At 44.5% G+C, this 20802-nt stretch overlaps 1 protein-coding gene across 1 annotated transcript in view; it reads left to right on the top strand.

The window, feature by feature from the left end:
- Positions 1-20802, top strand: part of LHX3 (LIM homeobox 3) — an 83887-nt gene that overhangs the window by 48951 nt on the left and 14134 nt on the right. Inside the window, exon 2 of the mRNA XM_078640825.1 lies at positions 12210-12381. Within this exon, the coding sequence (XP_078496951.1) occupies positions 12210-12381 (172 nt within the window). The remainder of the gene's footprint in view (positions 1-12209; positions 12382-20802) is intronic.

Raw genomic sequence — 20802 nt, 5'->3', positions numbered from 1 at the left:
TGGATTTGCCAATACATGTTTGTGTTTACGTTTTATTAGAAGCAGCAACATTTCTACGATAAAGAGTTTCTTGTGAAAAAAATATTTTCCAAAAACTGGGGCTTTTTCACAAAGGCATTTTGGAGTACGCAAGATGTTACTCCTGTAGTAAGAGCTCTTTTACTGGTCTGGCGCGGCAATATCGAGGTTGGAATCTCGATGGCACTCAACATCCTGATCACAATATCACAAAGGTAAGTATAGATTTTCTATACCTACCTCCGCACAAATGTACCTTGATGATATATACATATCTCCAATGTACAAGTGGAGTGAAGAATAGCAAATCTGTATTTCCCAATTTGCACTTAACTTTTGATATTCTGTCCTCGAAATTCTGTCCACGTTATTAGTGTATATTGATCTTTCTACCCTCGATATTTCGTTGTACGATCCTCTTTTATGCGCTCTTACACCCCTTTGTGAACTGGCCCTAAAATCATTAGATTGAGAAAAGAGGGGGAAATCCAAGGGCAGTTCATATGGAAATAGAGAGGACTTTGCTCTCTTTGCACTTGTGCTAACAGGGAGTTGGGCGTTTCAGGGACAATTCACGCAGGCGTGTAAGAGTATGTAAAAGAGTACTCCTGTAGTACCACTGCAGGGCATTACAAAGGCGTGTAAGAGTATGTAAAAGAGTACTCCTGTAGTACCACTGCAGGACATTACAAAGGCGTGTAAGAGTATGTAAAAGAGTACTCCTGTAGTACCACTGCAGGACATTACAAAGGCGTGTAAGAGTATGTAAAAGAGTACTCCTGTAGTACCACTGCAGGACATTACAAAGGCGTGTAAGAGTATGTAAAAGAGTACTCCTGTAGTACCACTGCAGGACATTACAAAGGCGTGTAAGAGTATGTAAAAGAGTACTCCTGTAGTACCACTGCAGGGCATTACAAAGGCGTGTAAGAGTATGTAAAAGAGTACTCCTGTAGTACCACTGCAGGACATTACAAAGGCGTGTAAGAGTATGTAAAAGAGTACTCCTGTAGTACCACTGCAGGACATTACAAAGGCGTGTAAGAGTATGTAAAAGAGTACTCCTGTAGTACCACTGCAGGACATTACAAAGGCGTGTAAGAGTATGTAAAAGAGTACTCCTGTAGTACCACTGCAGGGCATTACAAAGGCGTGTAAGAGTATGTAAAAGAGTACTCCTGTAGTACCACTGCAGGACATTACAAAGGCGTGTAAGAGTATGTAAAAGAGTACTCCTGTAGTACCACTGCAGGACATTACAAAGGCGTGTAAGAGTATGTAAAAGAGTACTCCTGTAGTACCACTGCAGGGCATTACAAAGGCGTGTAAGAGTATGTAAAAGAGTACTCCTGTAGTACCACTGCAGGGCATTACAAAGGCGTGTAAGAGTATGTAAAAGAGTACTCCTGTAGTACCACTGCAGGGCATTACAAAGGCGTGTAAGAGTATGTAAAAGAGTACTCCTGTAGTACCACTGCAGGGCATTACAAAGGCGTGTAAGAGTATGTAAAAGAGTACTCCTGTAGTACCACTGCAGGGCATTACAAAGGCGTGTAAGAGTATGTAAAAGAGTACTCCTGTAGTACCACTGCAGGGCATTACAAAGGCGTGTAAGAGTATGTAAAAGAGTACTCCTGTAGTACCACTGCAGGGCATTACAAAGGCGTGTAAGAGTATGTAAAAGAGTACTCCTGTAGTACCACTGCAGGGCATTACAAAGGCGTGTAAGAGTATGTAAAAGAGTACTCCTGTAGTACCACTGCAGGACATTACAAAGGCGTGTAAGAGTATGTAAAAGAGTACTCCTGTAGTACTACGACCTGTAATCGTAAATGCATTTATGATCCTGACCCATTGGTTTCAAATTATAGCATGTTGGAATTCTGACAAAAATGCCAAACTATATTTAATTCTTTAATTCAGCCAAACTCGCTTCCCACATAACTGAGGCCTAGGGGCAGATATATGCAAGAATGAGATGTTGGTAGATGTGGAGGCTTTGTTTTTAGTGCCCAGTGAGGTCTGGGGGTTGTTGGGATTGCCATGTTTTTCCATTTCTTTGGCAGCAGTGCTGTTGTTTGTTAGTGGTAGATTGTTCTCGTCTTTGGTAGTGGGGGCAGGGCACAAGTCCTAAAAAAAGAAGTGGGTGGACGCTGATGTCACGGCAGGAAGTGACGTCACGAAAGGTGGCTTGCACCATCAGACTCATTGTCTCCCCTCGCTCACTCCTTAGATGCGATTGCATCAGAGAAGCCAGCGGGTGAGAAGCATTCTGAATGAGCTCCGATCTCGCCCCAGAGAGGCCAAAGAGTGAATGTGTGGCTCCATTTGCTCCAGTAATCGAGCTCCTGGTAAAATAAGTGGAGGGACGCCGTCCACCCCCGTGGTACCCCGACTCGAGCCTTGAGTGGGGGAAGAGGGTTGTGGCAGCAGTTTTCCATTTTTAAATCCTGTCTTTGCCCAAAATTTGTCAGAACTGATTGCTTGGAAGATGTTTCCCCTAGGTTGTGAGCCACAGGTGTGACTGCCACTTGGCACAAGGGAGGGGGCACATGACCCTGGTCCTCTGTCAGTAACCCCGTCGGGTGAGGCAGGAGGGTCTGCGTCGAGGCTTCGGCATCTAAAGTGTGTCTGCTCAGGATGGGGGCTTAGGGTTGTCCAGCACAGCAGCTCCTTCCCTTCCATGTGCCTGTAAAACTGGGGAGCAGTTGGAAGTGATGGGGCTTTGTTTCACATAGTTCAATGATCAGGCAATGCTCACCTGAAAATACACATTTGTTTTTTAAACGTTTATTGTAAATGTTTTGGAGGCGCGTTTGTGATTATTTGGCCCAGATTTTTCCCCAAAAGTGGCTTGCACAGGGCTTGACTGGAAACAGAGCGACATTGGAAGTTTAATGAGTTACTACACATACGGACACGCCATAACTTATCAACAGAGTTTCAAGACATTGTAACAGCTCTTGTGACATCACAGTGTCTTTCAGTGACATCGCAATAGAGTTCAATAACATCACGATAGCTCTCAGTGATAGCACCATTAAGGTCAATATCACAATCTATTTCTGTGACATCACAATAGGGTTCAATAACTTTGAATAATATCGCGATAGGATTCAATTGCATCACAATAGTTTTAAGCAGTGTTGTGATATGTCAATGGCAGAACAGTACGTTTCAGTGATTGTCACAATAGGATTCCCTAACCCAGCAGTAGCTTTCACTGACATCCAGCACATTTCAGTGACATCTCAATCGTTGTCACCTTTTGGTGGTAACTGAACAGCTGTATATGACACGACCACGTCATTTGACGTCTTTACGACAGGACGTTCAAGTCTACCTTTATTTTCCATGATTTAAACGTCACACACCGAATTTGTTAAAACGTTATGTTGTGCGTCGTGCTAACTCTGACGTAATGTTGATCAAATTAAAGTTGTGTTTATTGAGACCAAACATAGTGGTTTTGTTGTGGTTGTAGTTTTGTTCCTCCACGAAGCCTGGGGCCAGATATTTCTAGTGACACTATAGGGCTCCTCTCTCGTGATTGGCCGAGGCAGCGCACGTGGCCTCGTGTCTTTTCTGAGATCCGCGTGCACTTGAAGGTGGGGGAGGGGAGTAAGACCGTGTTGTTTTGGACACAGCCTCCTGTTTCTAGCCACAGAGCCGTGTTTCGTTTTACACTGCATGTACATTTTGTATGTTTTTTGCTCGTGCTATTTAATGTTTAAATTTGGTTTTATATCTGATAAATTAATTGGGCATCGCAGACACGTTTCTAAAAGCCGCTGTTCATTCTGCTAAAATCAATGCTCTCGAAGTCGCCCTTTCTTGGTCGATTTATCGCCAAACCAGTTTGAATTCCTTTATACTTCGTTTACCCCTTTTTTTTCTCTCTTTCTTTCCCCTGTCTTTCGTTACCTTCATTCATTCCTTTTCGCGCTTTTTTTCATTCTCCCTTCCATCCGCCCATCTTCCTCCAAGGCCTTACCTTTCTTCTCTGTCGTTCACAATTTCCGCCTTCTTTATTTCTGAGTTCGCTTTTCTATGTTCAGCCTTTCCCCTGCCTTTCCTTTCTGTTTAACTCTTTCTTACTATATTTATTTAATTATGTATTGCCTTCTTCCTTTATTCCTTTCTTTTTGTCTCAGTCTTCCTTCTTTAATTCGTTTCCGTCTTCTCAGTTTTCTGCAACTTTTTATTTTTCCTTTATCCCTCCTTAATTTTACTGTTTCTTTCTCTTTTATTGTTTTTCTTCCCTTTTCCTCCCTCTTCTACACTTCCGTCTTCTCCTCTTTTCCTAGTACTTTTCTCTATTTCGTCGCTGTTTTTTTTTCTTTGCTTACTATACATTCCTGTCTGCGTCTTTCTTTTCTCTTTTTTCCTCCCACCTTAATCCCCCCTCCACCCCTCTTCCTCTGTCTCCGTCTCTGTAGCTCTCTCTCTCCTCGCCTCCTTCTGCTCACCCTTCCCATTTGTTTAATTGAAACTACACGTCTCGCGTTGTCAATAACACTGAAATGAAGAGATTTAATTCACGGGAGATTGAGCATTGAATGTGATAATATTTCAAATGGGCCGCGCCCTCGGTAGATCTGATTCAAGAAGTAAGCACAGGATTGCGGAGGGACTCCTGGTATGTTAGGTTATATATATTTTATTTGCAAATGTTTAAAAGTTTTGGATTAAAAAGAAAACTCTTGTTATTCTCGAATTTAGCGCGCGTGTAGCTGTCTGGATGGCTCTGTGTCACATGGACTCCGTGGTGCCAGTTCTGAGCTGTTCCTTTACAAACTAATGCATTGTGGGAGTTGTATTATTGGCTCCGTTCGATACAAACAGCTGGACTATACTGTCTAATGACAATTATTTGCAAGTTTGATGGGTGGAAATGTAACTCGTGTGTGGCACCTTATGTTCACCTGGTAGATGTATTCTGGGGGCTGTAGGCTTGGTGCACCTTAATTGAGCTAATTAGACTAAAGAACAAAAAACGGAAGGACAGTCACAGGACCTGTGGTATCCGAGGTGACAAAGAACTATGCAGCCAGGTGCACAATGGAACATGTCATCTTTGTGAGACAGCAAGTGAGGGACGTATAAAAACCTTATTACAATGTTTTTTTTATTATGCCGCTGACAGGACTATGACATCATCCGGTCACTATAACGTCATTTACTTGAACGCGCTTAAAATACACCGTTGTAATGAAATGTTAATTAAATTCAGGTTAATAAAATGAAAATGAAAATACGTTTCTACGTTTTTCGTTTTTATTGGATAACTCCTAATTGAAATGGTTTGATAAACCAGCACTTTTATAAAGTATAAATTGGGGTACGACATTATTTTTAAAGTATTTTTCAAATAGTTTTCCATACATTGTGGCACCGGATTATCTAGTTTATGTCATCCTTAGTGATTTGTACAAGTTGATTTCGTTCATTTTCCATTTCTTTTTTTTTTCTCCAGAATTTGGTAAGGAAGCACAATCCTCTCCATTTCACTCACTTAGGGTTTTGTTTTGTTCTTTTTTTATGTCCTGAACAATTTCTATTTCCATTTTTAATTTGTCCAGCTCCTTTTCCTTATAAATGTGTTTTCCCACAGTACAACATATTTTTGCAAATATGTATTTTTTTTAATGGAATATATATTCGAAGCACAGAGCGGATTTACTATGGGGAACCTCTGCCAGTCTGAAGGAATGTTTTTCACCGCCACAAGTAAAGGACTGGGGGATCCAAAAAGGGGCATTACCGGGTAGAGCATCCTTGCCCATGTATGAACACTCACATGTTAACACCTCTGTGTGTACTCACAGCTATTTGGAATATAATGTCTCATTCTGGAAAAAAAACCAACACATAGCGCTACCTGTGTTAAAGGCAGGAGCAAGGACCTTTCCAAGATGGATACAGGGGGGCATACATGAGTAAGACACTGAGGCGGCTTCTCGACAGGGAATACTATTTTCAGTATACATTACTTATGCTGTAGAGCATTTTGTGAATTCATTCTTTGTGGATCCTCAACGCGTTGAAAGTGTCCCCCAAAAGCAGGCGAGTCCGTGAGTTTATTTCTGAGGGTTGTGGGCAGGGCTTTGTGAATTGGACCCTAAAGTTTGCAGGGTGGACATGTCCCCTAACATGCGTGTTGTGGTGCGGGAGGCACAGGCATTGTCTGTGATAATTAATGAGTGCTTTTTAATTTTGAAGCCTGAAAACTGTTTTCAAACGTTATGATTTATAATGATAGTGTGGTAACTGGTTCTGAGGGCATTTAGGGGTTACTGGGTCCCAGGTGTGACAGCTGGAGTCATTTACCACGTATGTCCAGGCGCCACCTTAATATTGAACCCATAACTAAGTACATATATTGCACAGAGAGAGGCCCCATGCTGGAAGAGTGCTGTTCCAGGCAGGGACTAATCAATCTAGTGTACAGACTTAAGGCAACACAATTATAGACATAGCTGAAATTTCAGCAATTAATAACAAACCAGTCTGGATGAACGGAGAACCAACTACATCTGGATATATTTTACAAAATAGACATACTTTTTATTGATAGTAATGTAAGAAAATTCATTTCTTTAAAAAGACAAGGTCCCATACAAACTCAAGCATTCATCTTCATTCATAATTCAAAGAAACTAGTGTAGATTACAAATTTGCGACTGTTCTATATTTCAGATAAATGCAATAATAACATCTTCAATATTAATGAAGAGAAAACAGTGTGGCACACAAGTAGTGATCTCTTGCATTCAATAACTAAGTATTGCATTCGGCCCTTTAGCACCGGCACTCATGGTACTGAAGCAGAGCGGCCCACGTCTTACTCAGGGAAGTGGTGTGCGCCAGAGTCTCAGAATTCAACAATACACCATGTGCGGCTAGTTATTCTTTAGGAAGTGAAAGCAATTTATTGTAAACATGCAGATAAATACTAACAACACAAAAAGATGATGGACGGATTGCTGAACATTGTCAGACATCCACCCCCCCAGTAACAGATCTGGGTTAAATGAAAATCCATCATTTTTTTTGCTCACCATACCACCCCAGTTTGGACCCAGCCATATGCAAATCAGTCTTGACCCTGTTCCCCATAAACCGTTCAGCCTTAACTGCCAGGCCAGGTCCTCCCTGGACTGGTAACAAGCATCCTGAGAGTGGTTCCGGGGTATCACCCCTCATCAGCCAGGATAGCTTGAATCCGGTGGCACAGAGAGCATGAAACCCACGCCTGGGCATACCCTGCCAACTTCGGGCTAAAATTGCCGCACAAAAAGATGATGGATGGGATGCCACTGGATTCATGCTAGCCTGGCTCATATGGCTGTGATACCTCAAAACCGGTCCTAGGATGCTTGTTTCCGGTCCAGGGAGGACCTGGCCTGGCAGTTTGGGCTGAACTATTCCCATGGGGAGCAGTGTCAAGACTGATTTGCATATGGCTGGGTCCAAACTGGGGTGGCGTGGGCATGGTGAGCAAAAAACAATAGATTGAAACCAGATCTGTGACTAGGGGTGAATGTTCAGCATTCTGTCCATCATCTTTTTGTGTTGATAAATACTAACATACGCAACACAGATGAATGCTAACATACAAAATGCAGCTGGACACAAGTGAAAGTAACTTATTGCACACATGTGGCTAAATACTAACACACGCAATGCAGCTGTACAAAAGTGAAAGTAACATTGCACACATATTGACAAATACTAACACACACAATGCACCTGGATACAAGTGAAAGCAATTTATTGTGCACATGCAGATTAATAGTAACATACACAATACAGCTTTACCAAAGTGAAAGTAACTTCTTGTACACATGCAGATGATTGCTAACATACATAATGCAGCTGGGCACAAGTGAAAGTAATTTATTGTACACATGCAGATTAATACTAAAATACACAGTGCAGCTGGACACAAGTGAAAGTAATTTATTGCAAACATGTGGCTAAATACTAACACACCCAAAAAAAGAATTCCTTTCTGTGTGTTACAAGTTGTGTGTTTCATAACCACCAACATAAGTTTTGCCCAATTTCAGCCACAGGTTCCCAGTATATTGACTAAAAATCAAAACATAAAATTATCTGTAACTATGTATTTTTATTATTTTTTTATATATAAAAGTTTTTTTGTATACTTAATATAAGCAATTTATTAAAAACAAAATCATGTGGCTTTTTCAAAACAACATTTTACACATATTTTCCAAGTTTCATCATAACAATCTTTTTGGCACCCTGTCTCCCCAATGATCTCCTTCTCTAAGGATTCCCACACTACCACCCCCAACAGAAATATTCTAACAATGCGTCATTGGATTACATATGCTGCCATTTATTATGGCGTGCCAGCATGTTCCTTGTACTGAACTGTGAATGGAATCCTGGGGACTTTGGGCATATTACCAAGGGTGGCGATAGGCAATTATCGCCGGTTTAGCGTCCGTTTTTCGGCCGCTGAGCGGCGATAATTCTATTGCTCTATTAGCAAGCTGTCGCTAACTGATGTTAGCGCCAGCTTTTAGGTGATAGCGAGCGGTTTGGGGCCCGCTTTGCATGTCAGCGATATTTATCGCTAATGGTAGGCAAAGTGGGCGTACCCAACCTGTTGGCGACTGAAAGCAGTCGCTAACGTCGCTATCGCCTATTAGCAAGGCAGGCGTAGCGATGGAAATATTCCCGCTATCGCCAAAAACTAACACCTGCTCAGACCAGTTCTTAGCCATGTTATCCAATGGGAGGTGGATAACATGGCTAAGAGCATTTCATCGCTAATGCGTGAATATCGCTGTATTCTCAGCGATATTCACGCATTTCGCCACTATCGCTGGATATTTTAGCACAATGAAGAAAAACATTCCTAATAGCATGTTTTCTCCGCTAACATATCCACCGATAGGCAGCGATAAAAAATTCATCGCTAAGCCTATTTAGCGATAATTATCGCTACTTGTTGGTAATATGCCCCCATATATCTAAGTAGCTAAATAGCAATAGAGATATAAATGTATGTCTAATGGCCATATCCTCTTATCTTGCCTGAAATCCTTTGCCCCAAGTAGAGACTCCTTCATGTACAGGTTCTAGTCTCTTCAGATGCACATGTACACTTCTCTGCCTCTCCTCCATCCCACCCAGAACCCCCTGTGACTGGGATGGTCATTCTTGTTCTAAGATGTGCAAATCCTCTTCATTCCCTCGTCCAGATCATCAGCTCTTTCTCAAAGATACTAGTCATTATGTCTTGCTCAGAATTGCACAAGTCTCTTCTCCTGCTTGAACATGCTGATCACTAACTCTTGCTCGAAGATGTACGTGTCCTCACGTTTTACCTCCTAAGTAGGCCTGGTCAAAATTTTAATTATGCTGGAGTGATCGGAATTATTTTGGTAACTTCACATTACCTGATGCAGAATTACAAAAAAATACACAATTATATATTTTTGCATAATTATGAGTAATTTGGCACACACATCCTTCCTCAGGAGCACAAGAACAACAAAGTTAGCGCGCAAGAACAGTTACTGGCTGCTGATGTTCATGTTCTGTTCTGTTTTTTCTTAGTGCAAAATGCATCCTCGGTCCATTGTGGATGCAAGGGTACTTTTTGTGCTAAGAAAACAGCTGTAAATGCAGAATTACGTTACTCGCGTAATTCCACTCAATCTTGTGCAATTTTGAAGATATTTCTCGTAATTATGCTACAGCAAATTACACAAGTTATGCCCACGCCCACTCCTGTTATGATCCTGCTTAGGTGCTGGTCTTTATCTATTGCTCTACGGTCCACATGTTATCTCGTCACTTCTTTGGACAGATCCCAGTGCACTGGTTTGTCGTTATCCTCTGTTCTAAGATTTACACGACATCTTCACCCTGTGCAGTGCTTGTCATTATCACTTGTTCTTGAATGGAACATATTATTTTCTCTCACCTCTAATTATCCCATTGCAAGTGAGCTGATCATTTTATCTTGTTCTAAGATGCACATTCTCTTTTCTTTTGTCATTCATAGATCACCTTGTGTGCGGATTTACCATTTGTTTCCTTTTTTTTCTAAGATGTCCATGTCTTCTTCTTCTGCTCCCAGGGATGTCCTTATCTAATGTTCATAATGTGGATGTCTCTTCTTCCACCCGACAGAGACTGTCATGTGCTGGTCATTAGCTCCATTCTAAGATGCTCAGGTGCTCTGCTGTCACTTCCAGAGATCGCGGAGCGGGTGGGTGGATTGGTCATTACCACTTGTTCTTCGATGCCCTCTACTATCACCTCCAGATACCCCCTCTATGAGTGCTGGGTGCTATCGCTTGTTATGGGATGCACATATCCTCTTCTTCACCCCCCCTTGTGATGTCCCTGTATGGATGCTGTCATTATCTTCAGTTCTAAGATACTCAAGTCCTCCTCTCTACACTCCCAGAGATCCTGCGAGTGAAGGTAGTCATTACCACTTGTTCTAAGAGATACGTATCCTCTTCTCTCATCACTAGAACCCACCCACGTTTAGGTGCTGCTTATTATCCCTTATTTTAGGATACACATGTCTCCTTCTATCAGCTCAGAAGACACCTGCATGTGTATTCGAAGAAACACGTTTCCTTTTTCACCCCCAGTGGTCCCAGTGTGTGAGGACTGGTCATTATCTCTTCTTCTGAGATGCACATGTCCTCTCACATCCAGTGGTCCCAGTGTGTGAGGGCTGGTTGTTATCTCTTGTTCTAAGATGCACATGTCCTCTCACATCCAGTGATCCCAGTGTGCGAGGGCTGGTTGTTATCTCTTGTTCTAAGATGCACATGTCCTCTCACATCCATTGATCCCAGTGTGTGAGGGCTGGTCATTATCTCTTGTTCTAAGATGCACATGTCCTCTCACCCTCAGTGGTCCCAGCGTGTGAGGGCTGGTCTTTATCTCTTCTCCTGAGATGCACATGTCCTCTCACATCCAGTGATCCCAGTGTGTGAGGGCTGGTTGTTATCTCTTGTTCTGCGAAGCACATGTCCTCTCACATCCAGTGGTCCCAGTGTGTGAGGGCTGGTTGTTATCTCTTGTTCTAAGATGCACATGTCCTCTCACATCCATTGATCCCAGTGTGTGAGGGCTGGTCATTATCTCTTGTTCTAAGATGCACATGTCCTCTCACCCCCAGTGGTCCCAGTGTGTGAGGGCTGGTTGTTATCTCTTGTTCTAATATGCACATGTCCTCTCACATCCAGTGATCTCAGTGTGTGAGGGCTGGTTGTTATCTCTTGTTCTGCGAAGCACATGTCCTCTCACATCCAGTGGTCCCAGTGTGTGAGGGCTGGTCGTTACTTCTTGTTCTAAGATGCACATGTCATCTCACCCCTAGCAATGCCAATGTGTGAGGGCTGGTTTTTATCTCTTGTTCTAAGAAGCACACGTCCTCTCACCTCCAGTGAGGCGTGTGTGTTATGAGGCTGGTCGTTATCTCTCGTTCTAAGATGCACATGTCATCTTTCCTCCAGTGATCCCAGTGTGTGAGGGATGGTTGTTATCTCTTGTTCTAAGATGCACATGTCCTCTCACCCCCAGTGGTCCCAGTGTGTGAGGGCTGGTTGTTGTCTCTTATTCTAAGATGCCCATGTCCTCCCACCCCCAGTGGTCCCAGTGTGTGAGGGCTGGTCGTTACCTCTTGTTCTAAGATGCACATGTCTTTTCACCCCTAGCAATGCCAATGTGTGAGGGATGGTTGTTATCTCTTGTTCTAAGAAGCACGTGTCCTCTTTCCTCCAGTGATCTCAGTGTGTGAGGGTGGGCTGTTATCTCTTGTTCTAAGAAGCACATGTCCTCTCACCCCCAGTGGTCCCAGTGTGTGAGGGCTGGTCGTTACCTCTTGTTCTAAGATGCACATGTCTTTTCACCCCTAGCAATGCCAATGTGTGAGTGATGGTTGTTATCTCTTGTTCTAAGAAGCACATGCCCTCTCACCTCCATTGAGCTGTGTGCGTTAGGAGGCTGGTCGTTATTTCTTGTTCTAAGATGCACATGTTCCTTCCAGTGATCCCAGTGTGTGAGGGCTGGTCGTCATTTCTTGTTCTAAGATGCACATGTTCCTTCCAGTGATCTCAGTGTGTTATTAGGCTGGTCTTTATCTCTTGTTCTAAGATGCACATGTCTTCTTCTCTCGCCCCCAGAGATCCCCTTGTGCGCGGGCTGCAACCAGCATATCGTGGACCGGTTTATCCTGAAGGTGCTGGACCGACACTGGCACAGCAAGTGCCTGAAGTGCAGCGACTGCCAGATGCAGCTGGCCGAGAAATGCTTCAGCAGGGGGGAGAGCGTCTTCTGCAAGGAGGACTTCTTCAAGTGAGTACCTACATGGAGGGCTGTGAGTGTCTGTTGTGGCATCTCATACTAGCTGCTGTTCTGTTGGGTCAAGAGCTGTAAACCAGGTCCCAAGATGCATTGGTTGATAAATAAAAGTCAGCGACTGGACTTTAGTGTCAGTGGGCCTTGGAATCATCTGGTAAGTTCTTGGGATACTGGCCCCTATGAGAAACCAATACAAATGGGGCAAGGGCAGTCACATGTCATGGTCCCATCATTTCCCTTATAAACAGGTGCTAATGTAGGCCGGTAGGCCTGGGATGGGGTCAGTCACTCTTTTCCAAGGGGGTTGGTGCATCTCACACCTCAAGGAAGATTCCCCTCACCTGTGGGGTTCCACAGGGGTCCTCGTTAAGCCCTACCTTGTTTAACGTGTACCTGAGACCCCTAGCTGACTTAGTCCTCCCATATGGAGCCCAGATAGTAACATACGCCGATGACACCCAATTGGTGGTGGCCCTCAATCACCCCGATGGTCGCACAATCGACCTGGAGGCCTGTCTGACAAAGGTGGCCATCTGGATGGACAAGTCTTATCTGAAGCTCAACGGGGACAAGACTGAACTTATGATCCTTAGCCATACAGCAAGTGGCCCACTAGACTTAAAATGGCCAAGCTGCCTGGGATCAACCCCGAACCAAAAGGTAGAATAAAGAGCCTAGGAATTTGGCTGGATAATGCACTTAAACTAGACCACCAAGCAGTACAAGTAGCAGCCACATGCTTTCACATCCTAAGGCAACTAAGGAAAGTACTACCACTACTCCCAGAAACCGCACACAGAGCGATGGTTCATGCACTAATACTCTCCCGGCTGGACTACTGCAACGCACTATACCTGAGCACCTCAAACTTAGTAATAGGTAAACTCCAAGTGGTACAGAACTGCGCAGCCAGCCTATTGTATAACATCCCCAGAAAACAATTAGCTAAGCCAGCACTGAGGACATTGTACTGGCTTGCCATCTCAGAACGCATAATGTTTAAATCACTCTGCATCGCACAAAAGACCCTCTGGGACACAGGCCCAAAAACTTCATACCACTCTTTTTTCCTTCCACCGTCGCCTACGGAACCTGAGATCTGCCAATCTGTTCCTAGCCAAGGTTCCGAAGATTCGAAGGGTACGAACAGGGGGACGCAGGTTCTCCTACAATACCTCCATCCTGTGGAACTCACTCCCCCTGCAGCTAAGATCCACAACTCACCACCTCTCTTTTAGGAAACAACTAAAGACGTGGCTTTCCCAGAAACTGCAGTAGAATATGAATGTGATCTGGTCGCAAACCAGCGCTGGGATGCCTGAGGGTAGCCATGCGCTATACCACGAATCGATTAATAATAAAAATAATAATGATAATCTCAAAATCCGCCTTTTACCCGATGTGCTCCCTGGAGGCAAGTTCAGCTGCAGGATACAAACAATGACATTCTTAGAAAAAAAACTGTTAGAAAACAATATGTGACTAAAAAATAAAAACTGTTTTTTCACCTGGACGTCTCTAGAAATCACAGATAGCAGACTCATGTGGGGGGGTGGGGGCAAAGGTGAGCATTTGGGGCACACGCTAATTTGTGAGTTTACAGCCCAAAAAGGGTAAAAGGAAGAAAAAACAATCTAATGACCAGTTGATATCCACATGCGGGTATATATGCACATACAAATGTTTAATAAAACACTGTCATTTGTAGTGTTGCACATTATGTATGTATGTTAAAGAATGTTGCCCTGGAGCCTGTGGAATTTCTGTGTGATTAAAAAATAGACATTTGTCATGTTGCATATTTTATAATATGGCATTATATGTATGAAAACATATTTTATGATCAAGAGAGTATATGGATGGTGTGTGAGCTAAGTGAGTATGGGGAGGGTGTGAAGTAAGATTAAGATTGTACAGGAAGGGCGTGACCTAAGGTTAAGTTAGTACGAAGGGGTTGTGAGCTAAGGTTAAGTAAGTATGGATGGGGTGTGAGCTGAGGCTGAGAGTACAGATAGGGCGAGCTAAGATTAAGTAAGTATGGCAGGGGTGTGAGCTGAGGCTGAGATAGTACAGATAGGGCGAGCTAGGATTAAGTAAGTAAGTATGGGGGGATGTGAGCTGAGGTTAAGTGAGTATGGAGGTAGTGTGAGATAAGAAGGTGTGAACTAAACTGAAGTGAGTGCAGAGGGGATGTGTGGTAATGTTTAGTCAGTACTGAGGGATGTGAGCTAAGATTATGTGACTACGGAGGGGCTGTGAACTAAGGTTAAGGGAGTACGGAGGTAGTGTGAGCTAAGCAGGTGTACGGTTAAGTTAATTGAGTACAGAAGGAGTGTGAGCTATAGTTAAGTGAGTACAGAGTGAGTGCAAGCTGAAGATAAGTGAGTACATATGAGCATGAGCTAAGGTTAAGTGAGTATTGAGAGGCTTGAGCTAAGGTTAAGTGAGTGTCGAGGGGTGTGAGCTAATGTTAACATAGTACAGATAGTGTGTGAGCTCAGGTTAAGTGAATACAGAGGGGGTTTGAAATATGGTTAAGTGTGTACAGTTAGGGTGTGAGCTGAGGTTAAGTGAATATAGAGGGGGTATGAGCTGAGGTTAAGTGAGTACGAGTTAGTGTGAGCTAACCAGGTGTGAGTTAGAGTTAAGTGAATTCGGAGGGGTGTGAGCTATGGTTAAGGGAGCACAGAGTGAGTGTACGCTGAGATTAAGTAAGTGGAGATGAGACATGAGCTAAAATAAGTGAGTACTGAGAGGGTGTGAGCTAAGGTTAAGTGAGTATGTAGGGGTGTGAGCTCAACTTAGGTTGGTATGGAGGGCTGTGTGCTAAGGTTAAGTGAGTATGGAGGGGTGTGAGCTAAGTGAGTACTAAGAGGATGTGAGCTAAGGTTAACTGAGTACTAAGAGGATGTGAGCTAAGGTTAAGTGAGTACTAAGAGGATGTGAGCAACGTTTAAGTGAGTATGGAGGGGCTGTGAGCTAAATGTAAGTGAGTACTAAGAGGATGTGAGCTAAGATTAAGTGGATATGGAGAGATGTAAGCTAAGTGAGTGCTAAGGGGATCTGAACTAAGGTTAAGTAAGCACTAAGAGGGGCTGTGAGCTAAGGTTAAGTGAGTACTAAGAGGGTGTGAGCTAAGGTTAAGTGAGTACTAAGAGGATGTGAGCAACGTTTAAGTGAGTATGGAGGGGCTGTGAGCTAAATGTAAGTGAGTACTAAGAGGATGGGAGCTAAGATTAAGTGGATATGCAGAGATGTAAGCTAAGTGAGTGCTAAGGGGATCTGAACTAAGGTTAAGTAAGCACTAAGAGGGGCTGTGAGCTAAGGTTAAGTGAGTACTAAGAGGGTGTGAGCTATGGTTAAGTGAGCACTAAGAGGAAGTGAGGTAAGGTTAAGTGAGTATGGAGTGGCTATGAGCTAAGGTTTAGTGAGTACTAAGAGAGTGTGAGCTAATGTTAAGTGAGTATGGAGGGGTGTGAGCCAAACTTAGGTTAGTATGGAGGACTGTGAGCTAAGGTTAAGTATGGAGGGGCGTGAGCTAAGCGAGTACGGAGAGGATGTGAGCTAAGGTTAAGTGAGTATGGAGGGGCTGTGAGCTAAGGTTAAGTGACTAATAAGAAGGTGTGAGCTAAGGTTAAGTGAGTATGGAGGGGTGTGAGCTAAACTTAGGTTAGTATAGAGGGCTGTGAGCTAAGCGAGTATTAAGAGTGTGTGAGCTAAGGTTAAGTGATTATGGAAGGGTGTGAGCTAAACTTAGGTTTGTATGGAGGGCTGTGAGCTAAGCGAATACTAAGAGGATGGGAGCTATGGTTAAGAGAGTGCTAAGAGGATGTGAGCTAATGTTAAGTAAGTACTAAGAGGATGGGAGCTAAGGTTAAGTGAGTACTACGAGGATGGGAGCTAAGGCTAAGTGAGTACTACGAGGATGGGAGCTAAGGCTAAGTGAGTACTAAGAGGATGAGAGCTAAGGTTAAGTGAGTACTAAGAGGATGGGAGCTAAGGTTAAGTGAGTACTAAGAGGATGGGAGCTAAGGCTAACTGAGTACTAAGAGGGTGTGAGCTAAGGTTAAGTGAGTATGGTGGGACTGTGAGCTAAGGTTAAGTGAGTGCTAAGAGGGTGTGAGCTAAGGTTAAGTGAACATGGAGGGACTGTGAGCTAAGGTTAAGTGAGTGCTAAGAGGGTGTGAGCTAAGGTTAAGTGAGTATGGAGGGACTGTGAGCTAAGGTTAAGTGAGTGCTTAGAGGGTGTGAGCTAAGGTTAAGTGAGCATGGAGGGGTGTGAGCCAAACTTAGGTTAGTATGGAGGGCTGTGAGCTAAGCGAGTACTAAGAGGATGGGAGCTATGGTTAAGAGAGTGCTAAGAGGACGTGAGCTAATGTTAAGTAAGTACTAAGAGGATGGGAGCTAAGGTTAAGTGAGTACTACGAGGATGGGAGCTAAGGCTAAGTGAGTACTACGAGGATGGGAGCTAAGGCTAAGTGAGTACTAAGAGGATGAGAGCTAAGGTTAAGTGAGTACTAAGAGGATGGGAGCTAAGGTTAAGTGAGTACTAAGAGGATGGGAGCTAAGGCTAACTGAGTACTAAGAGGGTGTGAGCTAAGGTTAAGTGAGTATGGTGGGACTGTGAGCTAAGGTTAAGTGAGTGCTAAGACGGTGTGAGCTAAGGTTAAGTGAGCATGGAGGGACTGTGAGCTAAGGTTAAGTGAGTGCTAAGAGGGTGTGAGCTAAGGTTAAGTGAGTATGGAGGGACTGTGAGCTAAGGTTAAGTGAGTGCTTAGAGGGTGTGAGCTAAGGTTAAGTGAGCATGGAGGGGTGTGAGCCAAACTTAGGTAAGTATGGAGGACTGTGAGCTAAGGTTAAGTATGGAGGGACGTGAGCTAAGCGAGTACGGAGAGGATGTGAGCTAAGGTTAAAGGAGTAGGGAGGGGCTGTGAGCTAAGGTTAAGTGACTAATAAGAAGGTGTGAGCTAAGGTTAAGTGAGTATGGAGGGGTGTGAGCTAAACTTAGGTTAGTATAGAGGGCTATGAGCTAAGCGAGTATTAAGAGTGTGTGAGCTAAGGTTAAGTGATTATGGAGGGGTGTGAGCTAAACTTAGGTTTGTATGGAGGGCTGTGAGCTAAGCGAGTACTAAGAGGATGGGAGCTATGGTTAAGAGAGTGCTAAGAGGACGTGAGCTAATGTTAAGTAAGTACTAAGAGGATGGGAGCTAAGGTTAAGTGAGTACTACGAGGATGGGAGCTAAGGCTAAGTGAGTACTACGAGGATGGGAGCTAAGGCTAAGTGAGTACTACGAGGATGGGAGCTAAGGTTAAGTGAGTACTAAGAGGATGGGAGCTAAGGTTAAGTGAGTACTAAGAGGATGGGAGCTAAGGCTAACTGAGTACTAAGAGGGTGTGAGCTAAGGTTAAGTGAGTATGGTGGGACTGTGAGCTAAGGTTAAGTGAGTGCTAAGAGGGTGTGAGCTAAGGTTAAGTGAGCATGGAGGGACTGTGAGCTAAGGTTAAGTGAGTGCTAAGAGGGTGTGAGCTAAGGTTAAGTGAGCATGGAGGGACTGTGAGCTAAGGTTAAGTGAGTGCTAAGAGGGTGTGAGCTAAGGTTAAGTGAGTATGGTGGGACTGTGAGCTAAGGTTAAATGAGTGCTAAGAGGGTGTGAGCTAAGGTTAAGTGAGCATGGAGGTACTGTGAGCTAAGGTTAAGTGAGTGCTAAGAGGGTGTGAGCTAAGGTTAAGTGAGTATGGTGGGACTGTGAGCTAAGGTTAAGTGAGTGCTAATAGGGTGTGAGCTAAGGTTAAGTGAGCATGGAGGGGCTGTGAGCTAAGGTTAAGTGAGTGCTAAGAGGGTGTGAGCTAAGTTTAAGTGAGTATGGAGAGGTGTAATCGTAGGTTAATGTAGTACCTTACGTTATGAATGTCATGATTTTTAGGTGTTGTGCTGTAGGCCTTATTAAACACCATCACTTTAATGCCCCTCTAACTTTAATTTTTCAGGGGGTATAATATTCACTGAAGAAATAGTGAAGTTACGTTTCATCACTCAGAAATCTAGTTTTGATAGAAAAAACCCGTAGAACTTTCCCCCCACAAAACATCAGCTGAAAGAACGTTACGTTGCAATACAAAACCTTGAAAAAATGAAATTGGCTAGTTATGGCGAGAAAGACAATCAAAACGGCCCCAAGTGCCCCAGCCAGGACCGTACACACAACACACGGCACCAGAGGTAACATCACGCCATCAGTAAAATCTATTGATGCTGCTGGGTGAGCCGGACTCAGCAAAAAGGGCGATACGTTTGTGTGTGTGTGTGGGGGGGGGGTTATGTTAAGCATGTGGTTTGCCTAGAGGGCACTCGGCCTACCAGCCCCGACTTGATTCAGTTCGTAGTGCGCTTGGAAACAGCCGTAAATCGTTATGGGCGCTTTAAAAATAATAAATAAATGTCAGTTTTGTGTCTCTTGCGAGCCTCTGTGGGCGTGCTGTAGTCAGTACAATGCTTCTCCAGACTGGTGGGGTTGCAGAAGAGCCAGTCCCATGTTAGAGAAATATGATTGGGAGACTGGTGGGGCTGGGGCGGAGCCAGTAGTAACATCTTACATTAATGCCCGCCCCTCAGAGACTGGTTGGTCTAGGATAAAGTCAGACACATGTTACATTAATGCCTCTCTGAGGCTGCTTGGTGTGCAAGACAGCCAATCACATGCTTAATAATGCCTCTCAAAGGCTGGTTGGTGTGCAAGACAGCCAATCACATGCTGGTGGAGAAGTGTGGCTCAATGGTTAGAGCGGCAGACCCTGATGCAGAGGTCTAGCCCGGGACCAGGGTTCAATTCCCCGCCTTGGCGGGTCTTGGGCTCAAAAATTCCACGGACCTGATAATTCTCGCCTCGGTGCCTATTCCAATCATGGAGTCCCACTCTGCAACTCTGGGCAATAGCTTGCTTAATCTCCACAACGGCCCCCACAACGCTAAGGATGCCTGGCCTCCACCTTGGGGGTGCCCAGGAGTGGACACCTCACAGGGAAAGCCAGGATGGGTTCCACAGCGGTATTCGTACAAGCGCCTTGAGACCCTTGCGGGTGAGTAGTGCGCTATACAAGTATCAATTTACATTTACATTACATGCTTAATAATGCCTCTCAAAGGCTGGTTGGTGTGCAAGACAGCCAATCACATGCTTAATAATGCCTCTCAAAGGCTGGTTGGTGTGCAAGACAGCCAATCACATGCTTAATAATGCCTCTCAAAGGCTGGTTGGTGTGCAAGACAGCCAATCACATGCTTATTAATGCCTCTCAGAGGCTGGTTGGTGTGCAAGACAGCCAATCACGTGTTTATTAATGCCTGTCAGGGGCTGGTTGGTGTGCAAGACAGCCAATCACGTGTTTATTAATGCCTGTCAGGGGCTGGTTGGTGTGTGTTTATTAATGCCTGTCAGAGGCTGGTTGGTGTGTGTTTATTAATGCCTGTCAGAGGCTGGTTGGTGTGTGTTTATTAATGCCTGTCAGAGGCTGGTTGGTGTGCAAGACAGCCAATCACATGCTTATTAATGCCTCGCAGAGGCTGGGTGGACTGGGACACATGCAGTCACATGTCACATTATTGCGCCTCAGAGACTGGTTGGTCTGGGGCACAGCCAGTCACTCGTTAGCTTAATGTTAAGGTAGGTATCTATCACTTGGTCAATGTTGGGGTCAGGCACACATCGGAGCAGCCAATCACGAAGGCCAGTTGGGCAAGGGTCAAGTCAGTACCTTTATTCAGTTGGGCACAGCACCTGTTGCAGCAGGGGCGCGCATGAGCAGACTGTGCAGCAGTGGGCATCAGCTGTGGAACCTGCACACTTCTTTCCGGCAGTGTCTCCTCATACAACCTATCCCAAGCTCCCTCACACACATTCTTCCCTGGACCTGCACTGTGAACACAGCCACTCTGACCCTGCTGAGCGCCACTAGAGTCCTCTTTCCATGTCGACGCGTCTCCAGATATTGCAAATCCCCTTTAATGAACTCCGTCAAGCCACTTCATCTCCCGCCGCCAGTGACGCATCGATCGGGCACCGCTATTGGCTGCTGGTAAATGATTAGCAATAATCCATTGCAGGAGTTTGTGAGGCCCAGGTCTGGGGACGTGTAGCTGATCAAACACTATCAAGGCCTGGATCCTAATGCAAGCTGATGGAGGCTGATGAATGAATGGATGAGTCTGTGACTGTGAGTGGTGAAGGCCTGCCAATCAGAGCAGTGCAGACGTCATCATTGCTAGGCCTTTTCTGGCCGCGGATGGGGTGCCAGAGGAGAGTGTGGGGCGGGACTTGCCTTGATTGACATGAAACCTGCAGGGAGCGGTGTGGAGCGAGGAGAGATTGGTGTGGAATGTGCCTTGAGTGCTATGAAACCTGCAGGAGGCGGTATGCA

This window comes from Lissotriton helveticus, chromosome 5_1, assembly GCF_964261635.1.
Source record: "Lissotriton helveticus chromosome 5_1, aLisHel1.1, whole genome shotgun sequence".
NCBI lineage: Eukaryota > Metazoa > Chordata > Amphibia > Caudata > Salamandridae > Lissotriton > Lissotriton helveticus.
This window is presented reverse-complemented; position numbering and strand designations above follow the sequence as displayed.